Source organism: Galeopterus variegatus, unplaced genomic scaffold (genome assembly GCF_000696425.1).
Source record: "Galeopterus variegatus unplaced genomic scaffold, G_variegatus-3.0.2 Scaffold401, whole genome shotgun sequence".
In the NCBI taxonomy this organism is placed as follows: domain Eukaryota; kingdom Metazoa; phylum Chordata; class Mammalia; order Dermoptera; family Cynocephalidae; genus Galeopterus; species Galeopterus variegatus.
The window spans coordinates 124,000-144,188 of NW_007726512.1; the positions used below are offsets into that span (position 1 = coordinate 124,000).

At 33.1% G+C, this 20,189-nt stretch overlaps 1 protein-coding gene across 16 annotated transcripts in view; it reads right to left on the reverse strand.

Annotated features, from left to right (window-relative positions):
- Nucleotides 1-1,006: 1,006 nt before the first annotated feature.
- Nucleotides 1,007-20,189, reverse strand: part of LPHN2 (latrophilin 2) — a 188,029-nt gene continuing 168,846 nt past the window's right edge. For 4 of the 16 annotated variants that reach the window (XM_008568340.1, XM_008568338.1, XM_008568339.1 and 1 more), the window contains 6 exons: nt 13,933-14,024; nt 11,916-12,084; nt 9,179-9,307; nt 8,580-8,676; nt 6,418-6,546; nt 1,007-3,041 (listed from right to left, as the gene is read on the reverse strand). In XM_008568340.1, coding sequence (XP_008566562.1) covers nt 2,287-3,041; nt 6,418-6,546; nt 8,580-8,676; nt 9,179-9,307; nt 11,916-12,084; nt 13,933-14,024 — 1,371 coding nt within the window. In that variant the 3' untranslated portion in view covers nt 1,007-2,286. Of the gene's footprint in view, nt 3,042-3,743; nt 3,783-6,417; nt 6,547-8,579; nt 8,677-9,178; nt 9,308-11,915; nt 12,085-12,739; nt 12,767-13,050; nt 13,096-13,932; nt 14,025-20,189 lie in introns of all 16 variants that reach the window. The other 12 variants (XM_008568332.1, XM_008568334.1, XM_008568331.1 and 9 more) reach the window with 6 other exon arrangements.

A 20,189-nucleotide genomic window follows, 5' to 3' on the forward strand; every position in this document is an offset into this window, starting at 1 on the left:
ACCCTAGCTAGCTTGTATACTGGAAAGTATATATCTCACAACACTGTACAATTTCAGTCATTGAAAGAAAAAAGTATAACAAGATAGAAAATTTAAATGTTTTATTATATAATGTCCCCTTCTGGCAAATAAAGTTTTGTAAATTCCTTAAGAATCCTAGCAAAAAAAAAATGAGTACTCTTCTCAGGGAATTGTTAAATCTATTTGAACATTAATATAATTTCTTATAAAGTCAATCTCAAACTTGTTAGATATTAACTATATGTGAATATACCCCTTTTCTACTTTACCATTAAATGTTTAAAATATTTTGTTGGTTATCTGTCTACGTTATTATATACACATTTAGGTATATGAATACATACTTAAAATTTTTTACTTTTTAAATTCAATAAACCTGACTAAATGTGTCTACATAAAATAAAGTGATTTCTAACTTGGTGGAAGCATTTGAGAGAAATACTAAGCTTTACAATAATTTCATATAAATGCTTGGCTTATAATGTAAACAGGAAAAATCTATTTGTTCAGATTCAATGATATGATTTTTGAACTTGGAGTAAAACCTATGCATGATAACAAATATCATTCACAGCTGTCTATAGATAATCCTCAAAATGTAAAAATAAGTTTTAGGGATTTCTCAAAGCTGCTGAAAAATCAATTTTAAAAATTCAATTTTTAAAATGATGCCTAAATCTGATCACAGAATTTCCAACCCTTCTTTTTTTGTTATTTTTTTTAGTTGTGGTGCAATGCAACAAACAAAAATAGTTTCAGAATATTTCTCTAGTGAAACTTATCTGCCAAATTTTGTGCATTTGTAGTGGGTAATTTGAATACAAATATACTCTTTTCAGCATAAGAACAAATAGGCCACTTAACTGTATTCTTTCACAAATCCATGGGTTACAGTATGAAGTTACCTAAGCCAAGAGGGCAAGGGATGGGAAAGGACCGATGTGTTAAAGCTAATTATGTATCATACATAAAAGTGCACGTTAACTACTTGAAAAAATTCACATTTATTTACTGTCAAACCGTGTTAAACTTTACACTGGATATTAGTGATGGGCTCATTATTAACAGGTTTACACAAAGGGATGAAAAGAAAAGCAGAATTTTGCTGAAACAATTTACATTTCATTAGAACTTTATCATAAAATAAATTAATTACTAAATATAGGCAGAAGGAATATGGAAGAGTAATATTTAGGTTTTATTTTATTTTTTAAAAAAGAATAGGCACCTTTGTTCACTAGAAAGTTTGTAAGAAGTGCCCAGTGCCCTCTGTCCTCTGTTCAAGAATGAACAGAGGAGCGACACACAATCTTTTCTAGATTTCACCACATTTGTGCAAGGCATGGCGTAACTGGCTTCCAAGTTTTCTCCTCATTGAACACGTTCTTTTGGCAATAAGAAATTTAAATGTAAGAATAAAGACTAACTTGTCAAAGTAAGAACACTGTATACAGTGGAAAATAAGTGAAAATGGGTAGAACTTACCATGACAAAGTGTAAGAAAAAACATTTTAGAACATATGTGCAACCAAGAGCTTTTCACAATATTTCCTTCAAACTCTTTAAAATTATTTTAATGACAATTATATTTCAGTTGGACACAAATGTATTTATTTTACCCTAGCAATAGAACAAAATATAATTTCTTTAGCCATTTTTCATGAGAATAGTTCATTGTACAGTTGAGGAAACATATGAAATAAGGCCTGTGGCTTGATTGCTAGTGGTTAAACATGTTTTCAATCTTTGCCTTAATGTAAAAGATTTGCAGTGAACTGCAAACTGATGCAGAATATCTCTCCTGCTTTTCCAAGTCTTGTCAGGAACAGTAAGGTACAGTAAATTTGTCCCACAGGATTTTAAAGCCTACGTCTTGTATATAATACAATGCAGGCCTACAAAAATGGTGCAGCCATATTTACAAATTTAGTTCACAGACTGCTGCAGTAAAATGGCTGGAAAGTTCTGTTTTGTTTGTTTCACAATTTTTCTAAACAGCAGCAGAATCTTAAAATACCTGGTTGGCATCTCTTTTCCTTGTAACAAATAATTCATTTTAGTATACTCTGTGTATGTACAAAGTTTTTGTATGTTTTATAAAAATTCACAGAACTGCAAGGTTCAGTCATCTTTTTTACACTGGAGGATGACAGGTCAACAGAGCGTCTCTTCAAGCAGAGTTTGAGGGAGCTGCGTTGGGCCAATGGAGTCTTCATTTATTTATTAATACTTGCATGTGGCCCTTGGGATTCCTTAGCTGTACTATTAAAGACTTGTTACCAGCTGCATCTGTCCTTCTCTCACATCTCCTTCTGGAATACACCCTTCCTTGTTAATGGGGATTATGTAACCATCACTATTGCCTCTGCTGATCTGGTAGCACATCTGAAGCTGGTGGCCGGCTCCAAGATTTGGCATACTTTTATAATAAATGTCCTCATTCTCACTCCTCCTGGAGGGAGAAAGGTCTTCTTCCATTTCGGGGCTGCTCTCCTGATAGGGAGAGTCTCTAAGATTGGGCATGCTCGTATAGAGAGAGTCTCTGTTGGGGGACTGTAGGTGATCCTCAGCCTCTGCTGTCAGCTGGGAGACATAGCTGTCAGTTCCCTCGAGCTTCACTTTCTTCTGGGGTTGGTAGAGAAGGGAATGAGTCCTCTGAGGAATGAGTGGTGCCTCAAGTTCCTTGTGATGGAGCTCCAGCCCTGGGTTGTCTCCGTGCATTAAAGATGAGGCATCTGCCACAATAGCATCATCTTCACTGCTGCTACCTCCAATCACTGGTTTGACTGGCAGTGTGAGCTCCAGGTTGTGAGTCTTGCTGCTGCCCCGTAGGTTGTTGTGCACTAACTCTGAAATGATCATTTTCTCGAAAGCAGTATCATTCAGACTTAGTCCACAGTCCACGACTTGCACGCTGTCATTATAGTCCCCCTTGCGCAGTGAGTAGCTATTGTTAAAATTACCATTTAGCGGTAGAGTATCCATGGCACTTGTATCCCTGGCATTGTTCAGTGAATGTCCTGAAACAGAAAAGGAGGAGTTACCGTTAACTGCCTTTGTTCCTTTCTAAAGAAATTTTATTTCTTTTGTACGAAACTTTTTAATGTCGTTCAGGACAAAGTTGTATTTGAAAGCTGACACTTGAAAAGTGCCAGGCTTTCCTGCATTCCCAACTGTAAACAGTTGCAACCCCTTAGATAACAGAAAAAAGTGTTAAAAGAAATAATACTGTTTTCCAGGGAGGGAAATGGCACAAAGAATATTACTTTATCAATTTCGGGGAGACAGTTATTAATTGATTTTTGGTCAAATCTCTGACACTCTTACAAACAAAACTTCACTCCATGCCCTTGCATAGTTAATGCAAAGCAATTCATTAGTGACATTTACATTTTAAAGTACAAGACTATGGCTTATAAAAATAAAATTAACAGAATTTGTCCTAAACAACACTAAAATAAAAAGGAATAAGTCACAATACAGAACCGAAAGGCAAATGTACAACATAAACCCACATAACTGGCAAGCAACTTTTTAAACAACATTCTAACATTTCCTTTTTCTGGAGATGAAGTAAAAAAAAGAATGAAGAAATGGACAGATACAAAGAATTCATGTTAAACAAAGACAGCCATCTCTCATACTGACGGGACCAGAGGCCCACAAGCACCATCCAACAACACGGTAGACAGCAGGTGGGATGACTCACTTTGGACACTCACATCATGTCTGTCTGCTCAGGCTATCTGGCCTAAGAGTAGCTGATATATAAAAGAAAGTAAAATGATTTATTGTAACATGATGAAGAATTTCTAAGCTTCTCAGCAACTTAGTCAGAGCAAGGGTTCAACAAATGAGATTACCAGCAATAGCAGCCTTTTATTGTTTCATTTAATGTTTCTTATTATTGTGATTTTTTTTTTGGTCCTAAAAATCTCTCGAATAGCAATGGCCCCAGGCTTCTAATGGTCAAGGTTTGCCTGCAGCCCTGCAGTCTGCATCAGTCACAGTGACAGCACCGAATGAACCAGCAGAGTCTACTTTACAAGACTGGCCCATAGACACCATGGGCATGGAGATCAAACGCAGAAATGTTGGAGATTTCTTAAGTATGGGTTACAGAAATTAAATCAAGAATAAATATTAACTATGGAATGGGAGAAGGGTGTCACCCTTGGCTAATATATTTTTATTTCTAAAGGAATGAAAGATTGGATAAGTCTGCTGAAGATATGAAAAGAAGTTCAGGAGAAAAAAAAATACATGATAACATGCTCTATTTGAATCAGAGTTATATTTTCTACAGACACATAAACATGTAAACTAAGACATCACAATGTTTCTCAAGCAAGTGAAAGAAAAAAGTATTAGAGAAAATTAAATGGTCTGCACCATGGAAAGTTAGATTAATCATTCTCAAAATCCTAGAGGGGAAAAAAAAAATCACTTGTCTACAGATAGGTCTGTAAAAAAAAAAAAAGGAATGAAATGATGTTATTGAAATGAAACTGACCACTGTGAGGCTGCTGCATTGTATGCAAGGCTTGGAGGAGTTTAGGAAAAAATTTAACTCTTGGAAAAAAATAGGAAATTTCTCTTTTTAGTGCTAGCTCCACTCTTAAAGCTGCAGATATCCTAGAAAACTCGATTTCTTTAAAGAAAAAAAAAATCTCTATTGTCTGACAAACTTCATGACCAATAAAGTACCTGGTAATTATTGAATAAATCGTCATCAGCAGAAAGTGAGAAAATGAGGGGGAATGTATTTGTTAGTGACTCACTATTTTAAAAACTCTGACCCAACTTCCACATTTGAAAAATTGACAACTGAATTTGTATCATGCTCCGTGTATAACAAAATGAAGTTATGAAAATTATTTGTGAGGCTTCCTTTACTTGGTTGACATAATTCTCTAGCTTAATAAATTCATATATGCGCCATAATCTTTATAAGATCTACCAGTAGAAAACACTTGGTGCTTTAAGTTATAGGTGACACATTGATCACATGATAGCATTTGTTTCCTCTGTAGAGGTTCAATCTTTTCAGACATTTTCTTTTCTTTTTATCAGGGCTTAATAAGCATAAATATATATACTGTGTGTTTTCTATGATATGCTGCAGATTTAAGACATCTTTGACTGGTTTTGAAGAGGCATCTTTTTCTGCCCAAGTTCAGGTAATTCACTTGAAGACTTTCCACAGCCTGTAGCAAGATTACTGTGGGAATGCAGAAATGATAAGTCAATTATTAAGCATTTTGGTTGACAGTACTTCAGGCTTTATAGAGCAAATTATTTCAGCATTGCATATAGTTAAATATGAACAGCATTTGCTACAGACCTCTATTACTGACAAAAGGCAGTACAGATAGATGTACTGCTTGAATCTGGTAACATTTTAGTCGCAAATTGTGAACCACTTGCCCACTGAGTCTACTTCATGACTGCTAGTTATGTTTTAATTGTGCCCGTTAAAAATCATGCTGAAAAAATTTACATTTGATAGGCAAAGTTAAGTTTTACTCCCATACTTGTCTCTCTGTAGGTTGCTAGAGGAAAGCATAAGGAAAGTAAGAAAACAAGAGAGTGAAAAGAGAAGCTGCAGTTACGTTAAAAAAGAATTTTAGGAAAAAAAAAAACCAAACAGAAACGAAGTTCTGCATTTAATTTAGTGGCCAATATTAAACACAAATAAGGATTATAGGCTAGCAGTAATAATGTGACAACTTTTACCAAAATCTTGAAATTTTGTTAATATTAAATATATACACTTTTAAAATAAATAAGCTATTAGAAAACACAGTAATACAGGATGGGTTAGTGATAATCTCTCCCCCTCCCCCAATTAAAAATTACAGTTATAAACTGACTACTATTAACTTTATTCTCAAAGCTTTCTTATGAAAAAAGAACTCCCAGAAAGCTGCACTATACTATAGTTTCATTATTTTGATAATGCTGAATGTAGTTTTCTACACCTAGGCATCCAAATTATCTTCATTAGCTAATTCTCTCCAGAAGCAAATTTTGTCAGCAAGCTTTAAGAGTCAACTGAACAGTATATTATATAGATAGGATACCTCTAAATGATATAAATCTTGAAGATGGGCTCTCGGACCATGTGATGTCAGTCCTGTAATAATATATTAAGATTTATGCCACCTGTGTTAAAAACATGGATCATTATTGTAAATACTATCATGACTGAGATTTTACTATAATATAGTGCAGTTTTAGAAGCCTGGCATGGGCAATACCATATATTCTTTTCATTGAGAAATTAAGAATGTAATAATAAATATATGGCAACTTGAGTATTTCAGAAACAGGGCAAAGATCAGAGCTCTGTTTAGTAGCAAAGAAAGGTAGTTTTATTCACAAGTATAAGCACACCTGGTGAGTTAAATACAGGAGCTGACGGGGCATTACATACAACTGTTTCAGCAAGCAATGTGTTATAGGGGTTGTTAGTGCCGTGGGGTCGAAGAAGAGGGTTTGTTAGTAGGTAATTGCCAGTCATTCCTAAAGCAAAAAAACAGAAAAAAATACATCAGTTCTCTTAGTTCAGTGTTCTCTTATTTTAGTGTTACAGTTGCAGTATTTTTTTGTATTCATCAAGGGCAGTGCACAAGTTGGCAACAGAAAATCTGCTGAAATTTTCTGACTATTTGAACTACTCATTTGAAGGAGAAAGGGGAGAGAGAAGTTAAATTTCAGTAATTCACAGGTGCCTTCTAAGTCCCCCAAGTAAACACCTGCTGAGGATGACATTTACTAATTTATACAAAATCACTGTTAAACAAAAATGGCAATTAAATGCATAGAGATCAAAATAATGTTTCAAGATGTTACTCCTTAATATTAAAAACGTAACTGCTGAGGCCCAGAAGAGGGAATCTCAAACTTTCAGAGTTTACAGGTGTGGGATTATCCCTCATGAAAACATCTGTGTTAATACCAACTTTGATACAAGCAGGAGGAAAAACAACTTTCAGAAACAGGTAAAAAGTATGACACATTGCAAAAAGCTTCTCTTAGTAAATGCAAAAGCACACATGCTGAGGGAAAAAAAAGACTGTATAATGAATTAGATCATTCACAAATTCTACGTAACAAGAATTTTCATTCAAACAGGTAAAAAGTATGACACATTGCAAAAAGCTTCTCTTAGTAAATGCAAAAGCACACATGCTGAGGAAAAAAAAAGACTGTATAATGAATTAGATCATTCACAAATTCTACGTAACAAGAATTTTCATTCTGCAATCTTATTTGCCAGGTTTCAAAAATGAATCATTGAATAATTTACTTTTTAACAGTCATCTTAATAGAATTAGGTAAAACATCAAAGCAATGGAATAAACACACATTTCACTCATTCCAATTGAAAAATGACAAACCTTTCAATGTTTATCAAACATGTATTGCATAGCTAATATAATTTGACTAAAAATATTTTAAAATTCAGGATGGTTTTGATGCCACACATACTCCTTTTTTTCATTTTAAACCAGAATCTCATCAGAACAATGTCAACAATTAAAAATGTCTTTAATATTTCGTTGTGGTTGGCTCTAACTTACATTACAAATCAGTGCATCAGAACTGAAAAAACCTGCATAAATTATTTTTCCAAGGACATACTCAATAAGATACAATTTTTCCATATTAAATTGAAATTTACTAAGCTTTTATTCAGGAATATGTGTGTGCATGCACTCATGCTCTTATCTTGCAAAACTGTTTCATTTCCTAGCATACTGTAAGAATTATATTGATTTATATGACATCAAACAATATAGAAAAAATTACTTTTTAAACGTTCATGTACTTTATTTATAAAGGTTCATGGTAAATGTTTTTAGCATTTATTTCTACTTTTGAAAGAAATATAAAATAAAAAAACTTCACGAGTAAGAATTCACTGCAAAACTGGCACTGTTTTACGTAAATAGAATAATATAATATTCTAATTATATTAATGTTTTAATAAGAAAACTTTCATAAATGTCTTGGTTAGAAAAGATAAATTTGGGGGCCGGCCCAGTGGCGCACTGGATAAGTGCGCCGCTTGGGAAGCGCGGCGGCACTCCCGCCCGAGGGTTCGGATCCCACATGCAGACCGGTTCCCGCTCACTGGCTGAGCGAGGCGCGTAATAACTTCGTATAGCATACATTATACGAAGTTATCGACTGAGGGTTGTGATCCGTTGCCGGACACGGAAAAAGACAAAAGACAAAAAAAAAAAAAAAAAAGAAAAGATAAATTTGTACTCACTAGAAAAACATTTTAATTTGTGGCAAAGTATATTTTAAATAATTATTTTTTTTCCAGTTTATTCTGTTAATGGGGAGTTTATTTTTTTTATAACATTACTGAATAAAGGAAATTTATGTGTACTTTAATAAATGATAATAAAAGTTGACTCAACAGGTTTAAGAACCTGTGATATAAACCCTTGAGAAAAAGTTCAGCATCTTCTCTAGAATTAATGTGAATTAACAAAAAGTACAAAAAATTTATATTGTAAATTCAAATTTTCCTAATAACTGACCTTGATTAAGTGTTGAAGTGCTGTTGATGTCACCTGAGATAAAAGAAGATTCAGATTGTTTTCTCACAGTGTCATTCCACATCCTTCTTATACGACTCTATTATATAAAGTAGCAAGACAGATATGTTAGTTTCCCCAACCTTACCTTACTAAAGATATACTGATTTACCCTAAATAATCTGTATGAGATTATTTGTTGGACTTTTAAAGAATGTGTGTTGTTTCTGGTCTAAATCTAAGGAGATCAATTCTGCCCTGTTGTTTCTCTACCAAGGGGGATTTAATCTTCTACTGTTAAAAATGTGTTACTTTATTGCTCTGTTTTCAAAAGGGGAGATGACCAATTATTCAACAAATGTTGAGTGCCCACTATGAGCACTGTGCCTTAGAATATGAAATTATTATGGTATAAAGAACTCTCCTCAGAAAAGGATGTTCACACCAAAAGAAATGCCTTAAAACCAAAATACTAAGAAACACAAGTATTTGCTATCTCCATAATTATAATGAGGAGACAATTAGTGCATCTAAATAGAACATGTCTCCGGAGGCTTTCTATAAATAAGGTTAATTAAAGATGCTGTCAAACTCTTTGTTACCTGTGTGCCAGAGGAATACCGAGCACTGGTTCTGGTGGTTGATGCCTTCACTGAACTGTGGGGGCTCTCAGTTGGGAGGCCACCACAGCAATACGAATGTCTGAAGCACTTGCCATATTCTTTTCGTACCTGCATTGAATAATCACGAGACCAAGGGATTAATATGAACATATGTGCTTCTCTCTTTCTCCAATTAAATGAACAGTGAAGACAACCAAGAAGAATTAAAGTTCCACTAAGACTTATCCATGGAGAAAATGAATTGTACTTGCAAAACCAAGTTCAAATGAAATTGCTAAAATAGCAATCAGAAAAATATCTCTGTCCACTAGACCGGTGATTGGATCTTTAAAATGTGATAATACATAGAAATGCTGTATACCCTATTATTATGCAAATATTAATTATTTATTAATACAATAGTAATATATTTAAAGCTTTATGTTATCTATATATTTAGTAACTCCTCTTTTGTATTTTGTGCTAAGAAAACAGGACAAAAAATGTAGTATTTTCTTTGCTTAATTACATTAAACCACTGTGTAATTCAGTCATTTGAGTTTTATATGCTTCATATCCTCTTAGGTAGGTCCATACATAAACGTCTTTTACTGGATTGCACAGTTTTGTGGGCAACCTCTTTATAATGACAAGACTACTTTGGCATAAGAATAAAGGGAAAAAATTACTTTGATACATTTGCCTTTAATTAGGATGGAATGTTTTCTTCATTTTCTGATGTGTCTAGCTTTAACATTTAGTGTAGAGAGTCTAAGATGTCTATTCACTTCATTAGCACACAAGGGAACTATTTATGCAATTTCCATTCACATTAATGAGTTACCCATGTAATTTCCCTTTTCCCCTGAAGCCTGGATATATTAATAGAAGAGTTGTTAGGTCTGAAAGAAAGTTTAAACTAAACTTTGAAAAGTGAAGTCCAAACAATTGCTCAATAATAGGGCCCCACCCAGAGCAGTGGTATAGAACTGGGAGGAGGTGGGAGAGGGTGCTAAATTGTATGCATGTTTGATTGTAGATTAGAGCCAGCCTCTGAAATTACAAGACAGACAAGAAGGAGAAGTTGTATAAGAAAATATTTTTTTTCTAGTAGGTTACAAAAAACACTCAAAGGTTCCCCTCATCCCCATGTTCAGTATCTGCCTGCAAAGACTATGACTCTGCAACTTATTCCTTGCAAAGTTAGAAAACTTAAGTCACTACACGGCCTTTTAAAATCTAAATGTGCACTTGTATTTCCATCTTCTTAGCTTTATTCAATCATACCTATTAGGACAAATAACAATGCAGTTGAGCTTTCAAAGCATTTTCTTGGCCTAACTATGCTCATTCAAGCAGTAAAAACCATGATTTTAACTTAACCATTTTATATCATATTCTTAACAACCCATCCTGACTGCACCTGTACAAGACTACGTAGAACATGTTCAAAAAAAGTGATGCTTTTAAAATATAATTGTTAATTTAAAAAGCATAGTAAGATCTCCTTGTTTGATTAATGCACATAACTATATGAGGAAATAATGACTATCTCACCCTTTTTCTCCTAAGTTTATGCTTCATGTCAAAGACATTTGGCACAACAGCACAGAAGTTATGAATATATGATCATATGCCTGTATACAAAATGCTCATTTATGTAGGCAATATATAAAAATCAAAATAATTACTAAGGACAATGTTTAGAAAGTTAAAGTTCATTGTTACTAAATAACATATGATACCTCAAAAAAAAATTGTTCGCATTTAATGGCTATTAACTGCTCTCAAATGCTGTATAACCAAGACAATGGCAATCAAAATGGTATTTAATCTAAATAATACCCTCCAATGTTGGTTTTGCCTAATGCCTATATTGCTGTGAATGTACATTATCTGTCAGTATTGCACATTCCACTGTCATTATCTCAAAATTATAGCTTATTCAAAACTGATGGAAATAACAACACTATCATCTTGTCAGGACTGAAAACATAATAGTTTTCACTTTCACAATTCTATTTCTCTGTTCAATTTAGTGGCCCACTAGTAATAACAGAATAAAAAGACTACATTAGATATGCAGGCAGAGGAAGGATGATACCTAGTGAAAAGCATGGAAATTTTAAACTCAAATGGCAGCAAAGCAATTCTCTTAGGTTCACATCTTCTTGCTACAGATTAAAGTTTCTCATCTTCAACTTTAATTTTTGAATCATTTTTGTTGATTTCCTTTAACATAAAATCAGGACAAAATAAGATGTGAGGTACTAAATTATTGGTTTTCAGGACTTTCAAAATTACTCAACAGGCAACAGTAATATTGATTTTTTTGTATATCTATTGCTTTTAAAATTAATGTCATTTATCCTTATAGTAAATATCATTTTAGACCACTGCATTCTCTTTTGTGACCAAAGAATCAGTTTATTTAACCTTTCCTTTACCCTGAATACCCTTTGTTCAAAGCATTTTACAGACTCTATTAGCAAACAAGAAATCTTTAATGTATTTAGTTTATAACATTGCCAAGTTGTGATCCAAAAGATGAGTGGTACTGGCATATTTTATATGTGAAGTGTGAATTTCGAGACAATTATTAAAATTAATTTATAATTAAAAATATGATGTTATTTAATAATACGCCTGCTGAAACTTCAAGTCTTCTCTATTATATCTATTGATTTCAAATCAAAGAATGAGCAAGCTGTGCCCCTAGGTGTTTTCACTCACTTACTTTCTTTTGAAGAGCACAGTGAAAGATGAAAATGAACACTCCCTGGAAAGCATTAAAGATGGTGAAGAGATATGCCATCACAATAGTCTCCTCATTAATAAAAAGCAACCCAAATGACCAGGTTAGGCCAAGAAGACACAGAAGAGCGAAAGCACCAAGCACCCAAGACCTGAAAAAATAAAGTGAATTTTTTTAACAGGTTCAATGAGGGAAAAACACAAATCACGCTTAAATATTAACATATCAGCAGTAGCAGTAGACTTTCTCTATGTTCACATTCAAATTCAACAGCATTTTGACCTTAACCTTTCATCAGTTAAGAAAAAATAGCATTTAGTACTGCAGCCTCCAGTGAAAACAGCAACAGCAGGTATTACCTTTCCTTACTCTAGAATAAACAAGGTATCAAAACTATATTAAAATTACAAGGTGTAAAACGTCCCCCATGACTTTATTATCTTTTATGTGCATTTTGGTAAAAGAAATTAGGAGTCCTTAATTAGTTTACTCCTGTATTTTTATTCCTGTGGTGTACTCATATGATACCGAATAATGTGACACATACAGAAAGGTTAAATGGCAGATAATCACTTAACACACCTAAACTTCAGATTCTAATAAACTAGTCTTAGGTGAACTAAGGTTTTATAACTAAAGCATGAAGAAGCCTAGCTGAAATGGGACAAAAACATGAGAACAACTTCAAAATAAAATAATTTTGGAGAGATTTCATCATGAATAGCTTAAGGAGAAAAGAATTGTATAAAATAGGACGGAATGAGGATTTAAAGTCAGAGCATTCCATGTCTAACTAATGATCTTACTTGATAAATGGCTTATTATCTTCATAGCTAGAAAGCATTATAAGCAGAAAAGAGAAACAAAATTATTAGACAGAATTAAAATAGAAAGTAATAAGAAAGCATTTATATATTTTATAAATTAGTCAAAATTAAGAAAGTCAAAATGCAGAGGCAAGCAGTTAAAAAATAAAGGCATATTATAGTTTAAAAATACTATAGCAAATTAGATACTCCAAAATAATTATAAAAATTAAGGGCAATTCATGATATTGACGGATTTGTAAAAAATATAAATCATGCCATAAATTTGTTAATGTAGGGTTCTACCTTACCCAGGTAAGTCCGTATTATAGTAGCCATCACAAACACGGTAATTACTGGTGTAGATGAGAAGACAGAAAGAGGAAAAGGAAGAAAAGAGAGAGATGCTAAAGATTAGCTCTCTCTCTTACCATGCAACATGCAATGAAGCTGACGCTAACCTCTCTCAAACATCTAATTTTTTAAAAAATTTACCCTTACTACAGATCTGCCATGTTTTTTAACATTAAAAGTAGTATTTTTCACAATCCCATTATAACCAACTTGAATAATACCTCTTCAAATTCTAAATTAAAAGACTCATATTTTAAAAATAACTGAAAATGTTTCCATAAAATGATTTAATGAATCAACAGCTATCAATTTTTTGTTAATTAGGTAGCATTTTTCCATTGATAGAATATTGCAGCTTTTATTCAACACTGGGATAAAGTAAACATTTATTTAAGTAGCATAAAAACAACTGGTAATTTTCAAGTTAACAATAGTAATCAAGTAAATTCTCTTAGGAAAACAAGATTAGGAGTAGAAACTGCTCAGAATCCTTAAATCATAAAGTCATTTAACAAAACAAACCTAGTATCATCATATCAGCCATGCAAACAGGAACATCATTTTGAACTGCAATTTAAATTTAAATGAAATTGCTACAGTGATACGGAATTTACACGAAGCCACTGAAACAATTTCTTGGCTCTAGATCAAGACAGAAATTACTATGTAATTTTTGACCAATGTCTGTGACATGGTAACAGTGAGATTCAAAACCTTGATGAGTAAAACTTCATTCTGAATAATTTCTACAGTTGACAGAAGAGAGAAATCCCTGTTCCCTGTGGAGAATATCTTTACTTAGTTTGTCAAGTACCAAAATTAAAATATGAAACACTTACTTAATGTTTTCCAACCTGCTAGAATCTGGTTTTAAAGTGTTTGAATGCTTCACCATTTTGCACAATGTGATCACCAGGAAGATAATATTTAGCTGTTATAACGAAGAAAAAAAAGAATTAGATCACTATGAGCAAAGAGTAAAAAAATAGATATGTTTTTGCAAATATATTTAATGAGTTACTGCAGTTAAATATCAATGGCATGTGTATACGGTAGACACTGATTTCTTTTTAGTTTATGTGTGCAATGACCAAGTTGAGGTTATATAAAAAATACTCTGGCTATGTATTATCAATTCTTTAATTTATCATTTGACATGAAATAGCAACCTCATTAAGTCAGTAACATGTGATAATGCTTAAATAAATTAGAAAACCTAAATTAGTTTCTTTAGCTAGAAGTACTCCAGGGCTTAAAATCCATCTGATGGAAACAATGACATGAATTTCTTAGAAGAGGTATTGACATCACATGACTTACAGTGGAAGAATCACTGGGTTCAGAACCACAAGATCTGGTTGAGAGTCTAGGTCTTGATTATGATTAATTAATTATGTTATTATGAGAATAATAACATTGGCACAATCTATTTATAAGGTAATTGTGAGGATAAACTAATATAAACTTTTTATGTATATTTGCTATTTAACTGTTAAAAGACAGTGGTCCTGCTTTTTCTATGACCTTATATTGTATAGAAATAGGTGAATTCTGAGGAAAGGCTTCTTTGAGTCCTTCTAAACATTCAGCTGTGCAAAGAATTAGGTGCAAACAAAACCAAGTTGGGGAAGATGGACTCTGACACAGAAGGAGGTCCAAGAGGTCACATGAATGAACTCAAAGAGCTGTGCTTTGACTGAGGAGAGACAAAGTTTGGTAATTTGCATTTGCTTCTACAAACACCTGGCAGAATGCTGGAGAAAGGGAATGTGGTCCCACTTTAACGCTCTAAAAATAGAACTAAGACTGATCCTGGATTTTTTGTTTGTTTTACATTTTATTTACTTTGGATTATTATTATAAAAAGACACAAACAAAGCTGTTATGAGCGCTGCATGACTTAGAAAGTACCAGCCCAAATGGTATATTCAGAAAGGACCCATTTCACCCACTGTACATGGGAATGCAATTCCTTAGGGGCAGATAATCAACACAACTGTTATAGTAACAATCATTTTTACTTAGTCACAATAGCACATGATTAAATGATAACATTATTTTACTCATTCATCACTACTTCTGATTTTATAGTTAGAAAAAAATGATATAGGGTAATAAATTAAAATTTCCAAGTTGTTCCTAATGACAAGTTTAAGAACCAAGCAAAAGCTTTAATCGAAGCTGTGTTATCAGTCATTTTGTCTAGTGTGCCTTAGTCTTTCTCTTGGAATTTCCCCTTGAGGTATAAAAAGAGGTTAATGGGCATAATTTGCAAGTGCTGGCAGATAGCATTCTATCCTTTAATGTTAATTACTTGAGGACAAAAGCAGGTCTTGTTTAAAAAAAGGATTTAAACAATTTCTTAAAATACGTATCTAGATAAAGAGTAAATAAAATTGTAGAAACATTTTCTGAAGATTATTATAGTTAGTAACAATATAAATAAATGCTTGTATTTTTAGGGATGTTACAATATGATACATTGCATTCAACAAACATTTATTGACGTTTCTGCTTCAAAGAAGGAAATGCTTATTGTTTTGTGGGTAAGTAGACACAATTTCTGCTTTTGAGAAATTAGAGAGATCCTTCTGGTAGCACAGAAAATATTTAATTGGATTTTCAAAGAGTCATGGTATCTTTAATTTTTTTTTAAAAAAAGGTAAAAACAACAGTTATTAGTTTTTTATTTTGTGCAACAGTAGCCTTAACTAGTAAAATTAAAGAATGGTTAAAAACAAGAACTCCATAAATATCCTAGAAACCAACCAACCAACCAACCAACCAACCAACCAACCAACCAACCAACCAGCCAACCAACCAACCAATCAAAACCCATGTAAACAAACAAACTGACTATAACTCTTAGGTAAAATGGCTATGTTAGAGCTCAGAAAGTGATACCCCAAAGTGAAGTCCTCAGAAACAGCCTCAAAAGCAAAGTCTTCCTCTGACCTTCTCCTGCCCTCCTGTCTCAGCCTCATTCTCCATAGAAACCCCAGAAACTAGAATCCTCTTCCCCAAAGTGGGTCATAGAAATCAGTACTTTTTCAAAAGCTAGACATAAAGACTAAAATTATACTGTAATTTCCCCCTGCCTTTCTGTCTTGGAGTTGGCCATAAAGAAATTCTCTGACCTACCTTCTCTGAGTCTAGGTCATAAGACCCCCACATTCCAGAAGGAGACTGAACTTAACTTCAGTTAAGACTGAAGACTGCCCTATACCCTGGAGGAAGGAATACTACACAAAGAGGTCAAGAAGAATCTGAACAGATGGAACTTGCTGGATTTCCCCACTCAGTCTAGGGTCATATCTATTCACATCACATTTCTATACTGTTCCTGTATCATAGAGCCTAAGCATAAAAATGAACAGGGTATTTTTTCCCCTATATCTTTTGGTCTTCATTCTGAAGGCTCCCTTGTCACATAAAATTATGATCAAATAAATGTTATGCTGTTTTTTCCTATTAATCTGTGATTAACAGTTGTTTTTTCAAGAGCGTGAAGGGGAAGTGTTGGTCCCTTGGCCTCTACAGCTGATTTACAGATTAAGAGTTAAAACCCTTTAAATTTTTCTCCCCTTCTTTTTGAATGTCCTGATAAAACATTTATTTCTTTTATTTCAAACTTCTGGACCTAGGGTTGTTTTTCCCCTCTCCTTTTCTTAGGCAATTTCCTGAAGCGTATAGGGACACAATTTGGTGTTCATTATTTTCTAAACATGTTAATTATCCCCTCATGCCCTCAGGAACAAAATATTAAGTAGTAGCATATTCCGGAAAGGAAAAAAAGTTATTAATTATCCACTACAATGTATAAAATTATAAAGAAAGTAAAGAATGTGAAGGTGGAAAAATGTGGATGTATATACTATGCTGTGAAAAGAAAATGAGTAGAAAATGTTAAAATCTGGAGGGTAAACTCATCAAAACAAATATTTTTCAGTGAAGAAAATCAGTTAAAAAGCAGTTATTTAAGTACTAAGAAACATTTTGCAATATAGCAGAATAAGAAAATAAAATCTACCTATATAAGAATACAATTAAAGCTTAAATTAAATATAACAAAGACTTTTTTTCCTACTTAAGACTGAAGACTAACCAAGTTGAATGTGCCACAGAAAACATTATCTCAATTAATCCTTAAAAATAGACTGTTAAATATACCTCTCCCTTTTCACTCCCCTCATTCAACTGAGATTTTGATATTATATACCTGTTTAGTGTATCTTTGTAGTTACAAATACAATACATTACAATTCAGAAAACACAAAAAAGTTAAAGGGAAAAAACAGCTATAATCCTGCCTTCAGAAGTAGCAGGATGCACTTGCAAACCCAGTTTTTACAGAGTATTGAGATGTGTCTTGCCAAAGATTACATAGCTACTTTGTCAGTGGTGATATTCAGTATAATGCAGTCTGACTCCACAGCTGTTTCTCCAAATAAAATTAACCATTTTCTTCTGGGCGAGAAAATTAGAAGTCTTTTAACAAAACAAAAATATAGTAGTTCTATATAAAAAAAGGTTCCATTTCTACCGCTGAAGATAACAATAAATCAATTAATATATATAACACCACCTTAAAGAAATCTTGAATAACATAAACTGTTCAAAAGACTTCCACCTGACATCTGACAGAACTAATTATCCATTTCCTTTGTAAAACACTACATCCCACAATCAGCAACTGGCAAAAACACCCACACTTCTATTCCCACTAGTCAAGTTGTATGCTCAACAACTGTTGTATTTTCTCCAAACCTGTTTATGTCAGTTATACTTTCACGTAGCTAAATATCACACAATCTCATAAAACCTAAATGCAAATATAAAAATAAAATCTTAAAAAGCTGTTTGAACATACTTAAAATTGAATGTTTTTCTTTAAAGACAACTAAAAATAATGAAAAAATAATCATAAAACCATAGAAGGATTTTTAAACTCAGATTATTTTACAAGTGTCTATAAATTCTATTTAAGGAAATGACAAAAAAAAATTATAGCCAATGCACTAATATTTAGATTGTCAAGAAATTTATATTTAAATCCAGCACTAATTTAGCCTCTGAACTCTGACTTGAAGGCATACAAATAATGAGGCAATGGTATATTTAACAGGACAAAATACCATCATTTCAAAACAATTATGAAAAAAGCATGCAAGATGTTGTTAATCATAATACATAAGATGGTAAAAAAGTGCTAAATATAAGACTTTTCTTTTCCTCAACTTGTTAAAGAACTGAAAAATTTCACTAATACATATCTATTAGTCTTATTAGAGAAATTAAAAAATTACATTATTTAGATGAACTATTTCATATGCTACCAACACACATGACTGTGAAAAATTTTCTGGAATTAAATAGAATATATACTGAAGCATGAACATTTTTTTAAATGTGGTTTTCTGGTTCTCTCCAATGCTTTCAAATGTAATGCTAAATTTTAGTGTCATAGGCTAAATATTGTTGCTATGATATTTTTCAGGAGGTACTACACTGATAAGAATGATAATTTTGAAGAGTAAAATATTTCAGTAGATTTCTCCCCCTTTTTCTCTTCTACTCCTTTCTTGTTCTCTTAAAATACAACTGTAGGAATCAAAATGAGAGATAGAGGAGCAAATAAAAACATCTATGATAAAATCTACAGTCACTCTAAGACAAAAAAGGTTGGTTTCAAATGAACTCCTGGCTGCAAATCTGAGTTCCTCTCTGCTTTGCATTTTTCTTATGACAGAAATGGCTCCTTCTACTCACATACTTCGGTGCTTCTTTTTTTTTTTCCGTCTGGTTAGAATGAGTGATTTCGTTCTCCTTCTTACTTTGACTTCTTCCCAATATCCCTGCCTGGGTATGCATTTAAAAATTAAAAGAAATCACAACCACCAAACATGGAGTTTTCCCAATTTTTCTTTGGAAGGCAGGCAAAAGATAGAGAAGGTCTCTGCCATTCAATTGCTGCTCTTTTCCTTAGAATTCCAGCGAAATCACTTTTTGCTCCGCTTGTTCTTTGTTTTTTCTTTCCAACATAATTACTACCAAGTTTAAACATACTATTTTGGGATACACTGAAAGACTCTATGCATCAGTGAGAAAGGAAAAAGGGGGAGTTACAGCACTGTATACAAAGATTTGTTTAAACCTGGTAAATATATGTAGTTACTCAAGTATCATAGAGAAGCCACTAGAAAGTATATGTTATTAGGATTGTACATATGTACGTCAACCTACCAGTCTAAATGCCCATCCTGATGATTAATTTTGGAGATGAAACTACTCATTCAGGAATTAATCAGATTTTAACTTTGCTCTATGCATGTGTTGTGTGTACAGGTAGACAGATATCTCTTAATAGAACTAAACGTAAAAGAGCAAATTCAGAAGAAATAAAAATTTTCTATTCAGCCAAAAAGAGTAAATCACCAAACTGGGGCATTCTTTCTCTCCCACTGACAAATATTACTCTTTTATGTATCCTCAAATAATAATTTCATAAATTATTATTTAAATAATCTGCCAATATAGTTTGCTGATAAACTTCAATGCTGCATCATGATATGGCACAGCTAAACATCATCCATACTGATGAACATGAAAATACAAAGAAGTTTATAAAACGAAAAAGGCACCACAGATTATAGGAGTGCACATTTTGTTTTATGGTCATCAACCTGCTCAATTGAATCACATTCGTCTAAGCTTAGCAGCTTAAAATTCATTCCACAGCTTGCAGTGCTGACATGGATATGATAAGACAGAAGAACAGAAACACCACTCTGAAGTAACCTAGCTGAACTGCACATGTTCTGACCCTTTCTGTCATCCCTGGAGCTTTTGCTACCTGGCAAATGCAACTCTAAAACTGTACTTGTATCTCTAGATCTTTGCTGTTAGCCAAGCAGAAACCTCTCTCTCCCTGGGACTAGCAGTCAGAGAGGTGTTTTCTGAAGAAGACTTTTAAATGAGTGTGTGAGCTGAACTCTTACTGAACTGAATTAATTATTAACGATGCAGATGGAGCTGTCCAAATGATAAGAACAGCTCCTGACGTGTCATGATCCAAGCTTTCATTAAACCATTTCAG